We start from the raw sequence: 12,331 nt of genomic DNA on the forward strand, positions 1-12,331 counted from the left end.
AAAATATATCTTTAAGTCTGAGTTTGAACATACCATTGGTAAAATGACACTGCAAGTCATTGTCTGTATTGCTTAACCTAGATAACATACAGCATAAAGAGATGCACAATGCAAATTGGTATTGTAAGGGTTCATTAATCATCCGAATTCAATGTTGGTTTGAAGCAAATTTATTTTTGCACTGACAATACACTTGTGCAGTGCAAATCAAGTGTTGAAGTTCAAATATCAAATGACATCAAGCTAGGTAAGTAAGTTGCTAAGAAAACTTAGAGAGTCTGCGAAGTAATATAGATAAGGTGAGTATGTGGGCAAAGAATTGTCAGATGGAGTATAATGTGGGAAAATGTGAACCAGACAACTTTGGCAGGAACAGAAAAATGGTATATTGTTTTATCTGGAGAGAGATTGGGATTGGGATTGACGAGAGACTTAAGGGCTATGGATGAGCAGACAGAAGAGTGCAGTGAGACCTCAACCAGGTCAGCCATGACCTTATTGAATGGCAGACAGGTTGGCAGGTGTGAGTGGCTCCATCCTGCTCCTAAGTCTTACTTTCCTATATATAAAGACATGAAAGCAGAGGAGGTCTCTATCTTTCATGTAGTTTCATTCCATTTTGTTCTTATGTCTGGTGAGATTTGACATTTTGGCTTCCATTACCTTGGAGCTGCTGCACTGGTCTGAAGAAAACCCACTTTTTTTTTAGTGATGGTGCATCCTGTAAAGACAGAACCAGCACCTACCAATATATTGAGATTTTTGGGAGGCATTGTTTTGCACCATTTCAGTTTGACACCACACAGATTGGGAAAAGTTCCCTTCATCAGAACTGTTATATCGGCACAATACATAGTGCTTAATGTTGCAGGTAGTTTAATCAGAGACTGAATTTAGTGTTAGGACCTGACCAGTTATCACTGGATAAAAAGAGTGAACTTTTCCAGATAATGTAATTCTTTTAGAGCGAGGTGTAGTTGACATATAAGTTTTTGCAGTTTAGCATTAGTTCTGGCAGTACAAGTGTTGCATTAGTGGATTTGCAGAGCAACAATTTTCCATTAATCCAATGCAGTGTCAACTCTGTTTGACAAAGTGGCTGGGGTTATTTGGGCCTCGGGTTGGTGAACATATCTGATCTTAATTTAAATGTTAACAGAGCATTTACTCTTGACATTTAAATTCCAAACTTTTGGGAGACTTGTGTGCTCCCAGGGCTCCTCCAGATAGGAGTTTCAACAAGGCATAAGCCAAATAATATTCTGACTGGAGGCTGAACTGCAGCTATTAATTCAAGACAGGGAGCTACAGTGTAAATGGACACATTCAGTTATTATATACTGAACAAAGGGCATTTAAAATAAACTTGTTCCAGCCATTTATTACCAATTTTGTTGCTGATTCATTCAAACATGCTGTGACATTGCCACAAGTTGTTGAATAATCCTAGAATGTTTAGGATATCTATCTGGATTTCTACATTTCACGATATTTATTTGTGCAAATAAATTTTTACTGCATGTCCTCAGGGTAAAATTTACTTTATAACTTCATTAACATTGCAGCTTGCAATTGTGAAAACTTGGACAATGCAGGCATGTTGATTGTTGGGAATCATAGGCCACACTAGCACTTCCACTGCCTGATTTTGTCGATCATTCTCCTATATGAAGTTGTGGCATATGGAGTTCAATGCCTCAATGTTCGAAAATTGCAGGAGGCTTTTTTTTAAAAGAAGAAATGCTTTGTAGTGTTCACATCAGATTGGGAAATGTAAGCCTATCTTCTAAGGTTGAAGCACCAGTTAAGCTACACTAGATTCTGTGTCTGCCTTTAAAACTGAAACATTTGTGCAGAAAGACAAGAACTGAGGTTTTGGGATACAGATACAACATACAAAGTCAAGTGGGATCTGTTTTTCTTTTAACTTAAGTGCCAACATAAATAGTGCCCATTTCTACAAAGGTTCTGAGTCAGACACTGAAGATACTTTCCACTCCAGCCATGTTTGAGGTTAATTTGACGTCATTACAGTTCTGCATGGTTTAATGACATTTCAATCCAGACCCTTAAAACCTGAAGACTGGATCTACGCTATGCAAAGAAATTCAGACTTCTCTTCAGAAACCACCCAGCTGCAGCCAATCATTTCACTTTCATGCTAAACTTTGGGTAAGGCCACATGGAAGTTGCAGCCTAACATGTTCCATTCTGCATTTGGCTTAGGGTGTGGGACCACCTGGACTACATTACTTCAGTTTCACATTAGTATCTGCACAACCACAAACTGCAAAGTTTTTTTTTGTTAACCACTAAAGCTCTCTCAGCTCTTCTGCAATCCTGAATATTTCTCTGACAGTTCAATGGTGATGACCAGACATCTGCATATGCATTCAACCAGCAAGCTTAAAGCACTTCAGCTAGAAGGAGTCAGGAGTTGAGGGTGGTGAATTGGAAGGTCTGGTATTGTTTACTTTGGCAGAGAGAAAGCTCCAGGGACATGTTTAAGCATTCATTATCTGGGGGGAAATAGATAACTTGAACCCTCTGGATTGTGGGGGTGGAACTGTAGAGAGTGGAGTTGGGGGTGGGTTTGGGGAGGTGGGCAGGGAAGAATCTCCTGGCAAGAGCTTAGGAGGAAGAATGTGCACATGAATTTAACTGTTTTATGCATAGAGCACGGCAAATTTACCTCTATAACTTCATGACCAGATAATGTGGAAGAGTAGTGAATAGTTTGAAGACAGGTAAATGATGGCTTTAGAGCTTTCCATTGGCAATCTGCTTTACATTCTATTCAATCATAGAAAAGAATGTAGTGCAAAATGTATAAAAGGCTTCCTCTGCACTATTACTAGTTTTAATGTCCCTACTAAAGTAATTTTCCCTTGTACCACTTACTGCAGTACAGTGCCAAAAGTAGCGTGATTAATCTGATGATAGAACTGTAAATCCATGAAAATGTCAGTTAACTATCTTTGTATCAGGGATAAGAATTGGATTCAGAATGTAAACGTAAGGAGAATTTATATCTTAGAATGTGAAGGTAGGAAGTTTCAACATTATTGTTGCTCTTTCACGTGGATTATGAGGACAGGTTGAATCGGTTAGGATTTCATCCACTGAAGTTCAGAAGAATGAATGGAAATTTCATGGAAACCTATAAACCTCTAACAAGACCAGACAGGATAGATGAAGGAAGGTTGTTTCAAATTCGGGTGGATACCAGATCAAGGGGTCACGATCTAAGGACATGGGGTAAACCATTTAGGGCTGAGATGAGAAATTTCTTGACCCAGAGAGTGGTGAGCCAGTGGAATTTGCACCAATGGAAAGCAGTTGAGGACAAAACATTGTGTAATTTTAAGAAAGACTTGGATAAAACTCTTGAGGCTAAAGGGATCAAAGAGTAAAGGGCAAAAGCAGTAACAGGCTTTTGAGTTGGATTATCAAACAAGATCATAATGAATGGTAGACTAGGTTTGAAAGGCCAAAGGAACTACTCTTGCTCCTATTTCTATGTTTCTATGAATACCATGCAGTTCTGCTTATCTAAGGAAAGATGTACTTGACTTTTAAGTGGTGCAGTGAAAGCTTACAAGATTAAGTTTGTGGGGTGGTGGTGGTGAGAGAAATTTCCCATGACGAAAGGTTGAGTAGGACATGCCCATACTCTCTGGAATATAGCTGAGAGGTAATTTGATTGAAACTGAATTTTACCAGAGCTTGAAGTACAGGAGCAAAATTTGAACAGTTAGGAGACCATAACTAGGAGACATAGCGTCAAGATATTTAAACCGAGGAGGAGGATAAATAAAACCAAGAACTGCAGATGCTGGAAACCTGAAACAAAAGCAGAAATTGTAGGAGAAACTCAGCAGCTCATAGATCATCTGTGGGAGAAGGCAGAATTAACATTTCAGATTCAGTGACCCTCTTCAGTTTTATTAAAGTTAGACAGATTAGTGGAATTGAGGTTAGGGATCAGACATAATTTTACCAAATGGTGAGCCAGCCTTGAGGAGCCAAGTGTTATGTCTTTAATTGTTTGGGATGTTTGCATTATTGTCAAAAAATGTGGTGCTGGAAAAGTACAGCTGGTAAGGCATCATCTGAGGAGCAGGAGAGTTGATGTTCGGGCATAAGCTCTTCATCAGAATTCAAAATGCTGCCTGACCGGTTGTGTTTTTCCAGCACCACACTTATTGACTCTGAATTCCAGCATCTGCGGTCCTCACTTTCTCCTATGTTTGCATTGCTGGCATGATTACAATTTATTATCAATCACCAAATTCACTTAAACTGAGTGACTTTTATGCCATTTCAGAGTACAGTTGAGAGTCAAGCACATCTATCTAAGGGATGAAGGCCTTATCCAGCATGGTAACCATCCAATGCCTGAGCTGACTGCATTACATAAAGTACTTTTGGTCTTGCTGTCATCTACTAAGACTGTTCACCATTCCAAAATCGTCCTGGAATCCAACATAACCACAGCCTCATTTCTGTACTGCATGCCATCTTCCTAAATACCCTATTCCCTGTCTCTTCCACCTTGACCTCCAACACAAAGTGCAAGAAGCTCATGGATTCTTTGTCAATTTGGTGAGCTGTCTTTGCTGCTTCCCACCTTTCAGCCATCCCACCTGGCTAAACTTCCACACTTCCCTAATTTTCTCTAATTTTTCTCCAATCTCCATGCATTTCTTCTCTGAGCTCACCTTCTCCAAAAAGCTCTGCTCCTGTTCCCTGGATCCAATTCAGACTAAATTGCTGAACAACCAGATTCTCTCCCAGGCTCCCATGTTTCCTGGTACAGTTAATAGTCCTCTCCGCTAAAACATTGTTCACCTCCCTTCCTTTAAATCTGCTTTCATCACCCTATCTCCTCAACAAAAAAGAACAATTATAAACTTTCCATCCCTGCAAACATTCGCCCAACCCCAATCTCCCTTTCCTCTCAAGTCCTGGAACATGCTGTCACCTCTCAAATTCGTATGCATCTTTATAACTCCATGGTTTAATCATTAATTAGGTTTTGGGTTCTGTAACAATACCAAAACAGCTCTCATCAAAGTCACAAATGACATTCAACGTGACAGTGATGAAGTAAATGCTCACTCTCACTCTTCTCAGAATGTCTGAAGCTTTTCACAGGTTTAATCATGTCATCTTCCTCCAGGTCCTTGCCCATTTCATGCAGCAGGGTAGGGCTTCGTTCTTGTCGACCCAAAACCAGAGAATTACCAATAATGGCTTCCTGCTCAGGATCTTGTGGTACAATGGTAATGTTACTGAACTAGTCATCTGGAACACAAGTCCAATGGTTAGGGTCATGAGTTTGAATCCTATCATGGTAGATAATGAAATTTGAATTCAGGTTTTAAAAAATCTGGAATTATAAGCTGGTATAATGACATCCATATAAACCAATGTTGATTGTTGTAAAAACCTACCTGGTTCACTAATTGCTCTTTAGGGAAGGAAATCTGCTGTCTTCAACTAGTCTGGCCTAGCTATATCACCATGCAATATTTTCAATTGTTTCACAGGATGTCTCATGAGTGAGTAGATCAGTATATAATGCTCATGCCTAATTAGTTAAGAGGCAACACACTGCTGGTGTCTGGAGTCATATGTGGGCCAGGCCAGATAAGAATGGCAGTTTCCTTCCTTAACCAGCATTAGTGAAGCAGATGGGCTTTCCTGAGAACCAACAATAGTTTCATGGTCATCATTTGATTCTTAATTTCAATGCTTTTTCTTAAATTTAAAATTCTACCATCTGCAAGGTAGGATTTGAACCCAAATCCCCAGAACATTAGCTGGGTCTTTAGATTAATAATCCAGTAACAGTACCAACGTGGCTAACCCCTAACTGCCCTCTGGGCAATTAGAATGGCCAATAAACATTGGCCTAACCAATGACACCACATTCCCATTATATCACTGACTGCTCAAACATACTGCAGTTTGGTGATATCATCCATTGCCATCCATGTGCTGCTAATGGCCAGCCATAGCCCACCACCACCTCTCTTGACTCTCTACCATCGCTAAAGCCCTGTGCTGGATAAACCAAAATTCAAAGCAATATAGTGTCGAGAAAACATAAACCATTGTCCCTGCTCCCACCATAAATGTGGTTCCCTCACCAACTCCATCATTCTCACTGGCTATCAGAGGCTGGATCCAATTATTCCAATCTTGTGTCACATATCACACATATCCATAATATCACCCAACTCTGTAAATCAGAAATCATCAAATACTCAATAAAAACTGAAGGAACTGCGGATGCTGGAAATCAGAAACACAAACAGAAATTGCTGGAAAAGCTCAGCAGATTTGGAGCATCTGTGGAGAGAAATCAGAGTTAATGTTTCAGGTCAAGTGATCCTTGCTCAGAACTTCACTTGACCTGAAATGTTAACTCTGATTTCTCTCCAAAAATGTTGCCAGACCTGCTGAACTTTTCCAGCAATTTCTGTTTGTGTCATCTAATATTCTGCTGTCCGTGTTTTAACTTCTACCAAGTTCTGTTTACTCATTACCTCGTTAACCTACAATAGCTGGTGGTTCTGTAGTGTGTTTATTTTTAAATTCTCATCCGTGTTTTCAAATCCTTTCAATAATGCTTAACTCTCCTCAGTGGAGTTTTAGAAACAACTACATTGCTGTGGATCTGGAGTCACATGCAGGCCTGACCAGTAAAGATGACCAATTTCTTTTCCTGCAGAATATTAGTGAACCAGATGGTTTTTGTTTACAACAATTGACAGTCCTTACATAGTTGACATTAGACTGACATTTTTTCATTGCTGATTTTTATTGAATTCAAATTTCACCATTGGCCAAAGTGTGATGCAAGCCCATATATACACCACAACTTAAAACCTAACTCTTTGATGAAGCTTTTACATCAGCTGCTCTAATGTTACGTCATGTGAATTTTATACAACTTTACTTTTGATGCCCCTGTTTACAATGTTTTTAAAGTACCACTTGTTATTCACAGTCACTGCTCCTTGTGAATGATTGTTTAATGCCGACAGGCTGACAGAGATAAAACTGTCCATCTCCCAAAACAGACATTACTCCCCATTCCGTGAGTTCAAAATTTACACTGAGCTGTAATTTTAACTTACTCCTGCTAACTTCCTGCAGTTCTGTGAAGATGCTACAGTTTTGCAACTTCCTTCCTATGCTGGTGTTGAATATTGAAGTCCTGCTGGTTGCTGTTATTAAATCAACTGCATTTGTATTTAACTTTCAAACCAGGTCAGAGGCAAATAATGGCAATCCTGTAACATTTCACAAAATCGAGATGCCTTCTGAAATACGGAGTTGGACATATTCCTTAAATCATTTCAACAAAACAGCACAGAACATCAATGATGCGGTTGTTTCCAGGCAAATCAGTGTGTACTGTATGCTTTGAACTGGTCACAGGTTATTCAGAAACTCCTTTCCAACAGCAGATGTGGTGCCTACCTGTGCATAGTTCTCCCTGGTTAAAATAGGTAATTCATAGGCAGTGGAGAAATGACTGCGGACTTGCTGCATCTGTCCAAAGCGTTCTCGTTTCCTCCACTTAGCTCTCCTGTTCTGAAACCAAACCTAAAGCCAAGCAAAGAAGAGGATGTCAATTGCTTCCATTTTCTGCGGGACACTTTTGAATAGGATTTGACAAATACTTCAATCTCAAGACAATATTTTTCCACATTACACCTCTGACTTGAGAAATTGCTGGTAGAACTTATTTTGGACCTGAATTTTCTAACTTTACTTTGATGCTTTGGCTCCTCAGATGAAATGCAGCAAGCTGAAAATCTAATAATTGAAATATTGATTTCTGAGTTTTAAACAAGTTGCCCAGAGGTGCTACAGTTGAATCTGCACATACAACAGAATGCACAATTTGTTTTCAAAATAAGATGAGTTATTCTGCAAAGGTGTAGTATTTTTATTTTATCAATTAACAATGTAAAATATGGATTTTACTGCTCCAAACTAATTTGTAAATGGGTAAAGGTTTACTAAATCTGGATAGATAGAATGACCTCTGAAAGATGTTAATCGTTAGTAGGCTGAAATGCCATTGTGAATTCATTATCTTCCCACAGTTTAATTCCCCTCATATTAACCTGTTCAGATGTTACCACACACCTCAAGGTATGTGGTACTTGAACAGGCGCCTCACCAGGCCAGCCCTCTTACATGAACGAATTGAACAACTCAAATCTTTGAGTTGCAAATAAAAACACATTTAAATTTGTTCCACTGAGTTTATTGCTTGTAATCAGATTCTAACTCCTCTGTAAGTCCTTCCTTTTTTTAATTGACCTGTTTTTCTTATCAACTTGGTCAGCGATACTATTATACACCTCTGAAGCAGGCGGCCTCCTAGACCGGGGTAGCGACGCTACCTCTGCGCCACAAAGGCCCTCCAAATGAGTTTGCGAAGAGATCATCGGAAACCAATCATGATTGGTACGAGTTAAATATCAAATCGATAGCATTTGAAGTTTGTTAACTGCCTCATTGAGAAAGATGTTGTTGTAACCGCCTCTCTCGGCTGCAGTATCTTGCAAGATGCCTTTTATTTCTTCTCGATCGCTTCATCTCCCACCCCCACCCCCAGCAGTATGAAACAAGACTGGAGATGACAAGATAACGCTGCTAATGCGATCGTTTCGGAAAAGGATCCATTTTACAACCAGAATAAAGACGAGACAAATGCAAAGTCTGGGTGAGTTTTACTGGCTGGATTGGTAAATGTTGAATTGAACGCGAGTGAAACCGAATCGCTGTCCCAACTTTCTTGGGGGAGAGTATGGGGGCTGCAAGTTGGGAGCTGCTTGGGTTTCTGACTGAACAAGCTCAGCTCCGATGAGTAATAAACTGTAGTAGTACTAACAGGGTAGGGTGGCACACTGGGGAGAGCTGTGACCTGGGTCAGTGCGCCCTTTCACCGGTAAAACGTTACAACTGCCTCCGGTGGGTAGTTTTAAAAGCTTCTCAATCACCATCCCGTGCCGTTACCATGAGCTGGTCAAACTCTGACTTGGTGTGCCCCTGAAGTTTTTAATAGTTTGGAATCACTGCGTTTACCCCGTTCCAAAATCAAAGCGAGAAAACAAGAAAGACTCCCGCTTACTTCAAGGGCTCGTTTAGTTTTTTTTTAAAAGAAAATGATGATCTTAGCGGCGGCGAAACCTGTTGGGATGTTGGGGTTTTTTTTGTTGTTCAGCGCTAAACTGTCCTCAATTTTGATTTGACTTATCATTGTCATGTGCCAAGATACGGTGAAAAATATTGTTTTGAATGTTATCCAGGTTAATCATAAGTATATCAGGGTAACAGAACAAAACGTAGAATATAGTATTCGAGCTACAGAGAAAGATCAGCTGATAATACACACTCTATAATGGATCACCAAGTCCATATTGTGATGGGACTTAGGGCGTTCCTGTTGTAAATAATCTCAATACGGACAACAAAGAGGTGAAAGGATCTATTCGGTAAAGATTCAGTTGTCGGTCTCACTAGAAGTCGTGAACTCTGAGACATTGTTTAACAAACCGTGGGGTTGGTCTGGAATCTCTGAAAGGCCAAACTCAGAAGTTAAAAGCAGATCCGTTTTATCTATAAAAACAGCTCGGAAATACGTGGAGCTGATGGCAGGGTCCAAAAGGCGCAGTGATTCTCGTTGCCGCTTTAATTTCCTGCTCCCTCCCCCCGCCCTCCTATAGACTGGTATACGGTGTACTCCTCACAGAGGCTCCTCTACTTCAACTACTCTCTCTCTCTAGGAAAGAGGCAGCTTTGCAAAAAAACAAAATATTCGGTGGGAGCCGCACAAAGCGAGTCTCCCTGAGTGAGGGCGGGACAGGACCTGCATTTAATCTCTCAACTGAGTTGGGGAAGGAATATCTAATCCATACAGTTTTACAATTTCCCGCCGAACGGGAAAGGCGATGGTTTGGGAAAAAGCTCCCTTCTACTCCCAACCCTAAGCAGTTCTCGAGGGTTTATTTAAGAATCACTGTCGAGGTATGTCATCTCCAGAGATGACCTGCCGACGGCCCGACTCTCTATACTCTCTCTTTCTGTGTTGTATACTGGCTGTTGACAATTCCAGGTTGGCATGGGGAGTTGGTGGTGCCCTGTCTCATCTGTCCTGTTGAACATGCCAACACGTTAACCTCCTTTGCACTAGTGCAGAGTGCAGACAGTGTCAGAGGGCCAGGGTCAGTGTGGTGTCGATGTTAATGCTTAATTTTCCTGTCACATCCGAGAACCAGCTCAGACTGGTGTTCCCGGTTAGTTACTGCTCCGAAACAACATCTGCAGGAATTCTGTGTGCCTCACATTTGGGATCTCGCTTTTTTTAAAAAAAAAATTCCCTTCGATTTTTACACCAAGCGCCACTTTAACGTTGACTTTTGAACAATACAGGTTTCGTGATACACAAATTATGAGAAATGTTTAAATTGGTTATATTTGTTTTTATAAAAAGAAAGTTCCAAAAACAGATAGTGGTGAGTTTGTAACTGATACAATGAAAGGTTGCGGAGACCGTTTCAAAAACGAATTAGAAAAAAGTCCTTTTTTAAAAAAAAGATTCGGTCCACTTGGGATTTAGTGACCCTGGTCTCAATGAGGCACTTCTGGACAGAATTTAAGAAGAATACTGGACAAGGCCAAATTGCCTTTACCCCTCGAGTGGTCATGGATTTAGCGCAGTCAGCCATTCACATTATTTAGGAGATGACCTCAGTGAGACAGGTAAAGTGGAAGTGTGGAAGAAAGGCTCCAGTGCCGGTTAGTTAATAAGCTGATGCAGGGGAATGATTAATAAACCCTAAGTATTTACTCGGGGGAGCCTTTAATCAATCGGAGATTCCCGAAGGAGGGATCTTAGCGTTTGTGGATCCCTGCTTAAATAAATGGGACTATAGTGCCTTTAACTAACGCCCACTTCGTTCCCCTCACTGTTTACCTGGACACGGGCTTCAGTCAGATCCGTCCTCAGTGCAAGCTGCTCCCTGGCGTACACGTCCGGGTAGTGAGTCTTTTGGAAAACTTTTTCCAGTTCCTCCAGCTGGTAGCTGGTGAAGGTGGTTCGGTTCCTGCGCTTCTTGCCTTTGTTGCTATCACTCTCTGCCTTGTCCATAGCGCCCGTCAGCTCGGTGTTGGCTGCTTTCATTGCTGCCTCCTTGACACTGAGATAGGAACTCTCCATCACTGCTGGGTCAGGGCTCTGGGGCAGGTCTGACTCTCCCAGTGGGCTGTCTTTAGCTGAACACAAACAAGAGCAAAAATAAACCAAAAGTGAGGCTTGACAGCACCGGCCAACGCTTAATAATCCTACAATCTCTTAACCCCTTCCAGCACTAACTTCCATTCCTCTTTATAGGAAACTCCACTCGACTCAGAAACATTAACACTGATTTCTCTCCACAGATATTGCTGAGCTTTTCCAGCAATTCCTGTTGTTGGTTTTCTGATTTACAGCAGTTCCCTCGGTTTTTATAAGAAGTTCCACTTTCCTTTGAATAAAACCTTCAGCACCGAGTACCAAAACCCCGCTACCCATTCCAGCCGCTTCAGAAAAAGGTCCCGCAGTGAAAATATCCGACACGAAGCCTTGATTGATTTACAACGTCAATTCACTTTGTTTTGTTGTCGGGACGGCTCCCCCTCGGTCTGACTGTCTCTAAACACCGTGTTTCTGGATGTTCATACCAACGGCGCCTGGTTCGGTGTCCCGTTGCCCGAGCCGTTCACCGACTGCTCTCAGCACCAACTTCCACCCGAAGTGAACATTGACTGGAGTCGCACCGACCCCCGCTTGTTTCACACGGAGCAGTGAACAGGGTTAAACTGTGCAACTCCCGTTTGCTGCTTTCGTTCCAGCGCATACAGGCACAATCGAACATCTTCGTGCGTTGTACACACTTTATAATTGGAGTATACTTTTCAAATGATACTGCCTGAATCCTTAGCAACATCTCCTGTTAGTTTTTGATCGTATTGAATTAACTAATTAGATTTCCAACTCTGGGACCACGCAGCACCGCTAATGTAGACATGAGGGGAGTTTTCAAACCGATAGCACTGAGCGATCGGCGGTGGAGGGTCGCACATTGTCATAAAGCCGCTTCTATTCAAAAAGGAACAAACCCAGAGCTTCGCTCTTGTACACTGCCGTTGGGAGTTAATTAAATCTTAAACCGCTCGGCCCGTGAAAATAAGCCTAAACAAAAAAAAACAAGATTGAGAACAAGACTGAGATGACCACTACCTCAGTGTCTCTGTGCTGTGT

General features: G+C 41.2%; 1 protein-coding gene across 1 annotated transcript in view; it reads right to left on the reverse strand.

Annotated features, from left to right (window-relative positions):
* alx4a (ALX homeobox 4a) overlaps nucleotides 1-12,331 on the reverse strand; it is a 51,051-nt gene that overhangs the window by 18,785 nt on the left and 19,935 nt on the right. The window contains exons 2-3 of the mRNA XM_043705458.2: nucleotides 11,006-11,304; nucleotides 7,495-7,620 (exon numbers count right to left, since the gene is read on the reverse strand). Coding sequence (XP_043561393.1) covers nucleotides 7,495-7,620; nucleotides 11,006-11,304 — 425 coding nt within the window. The remainder of the gene's footprint in view (nucleotides 1-7,494; nucleotides 7,621-11,005; nucleotides 11,305-12,331) is intronic.

This window comes from Chiloscyllium plagiosum, unplaced genomic scaffold (genome assembly GCF_037043375.1).
Source record: "Chiloscyllium plagiosum isolate Xiang-an unplaced genomic scaffold, Cpla_swu_hap1 HiC_scaffold_18, whole genome shotgun sequence".
Lineage (NCBI taxonomy): Eukaryota > Metazoa > Chordata > Chondrichthyes > Orectolobiformes > Hemiscylliidae > Chiloscyllium > Chiloscyllium plagiosum.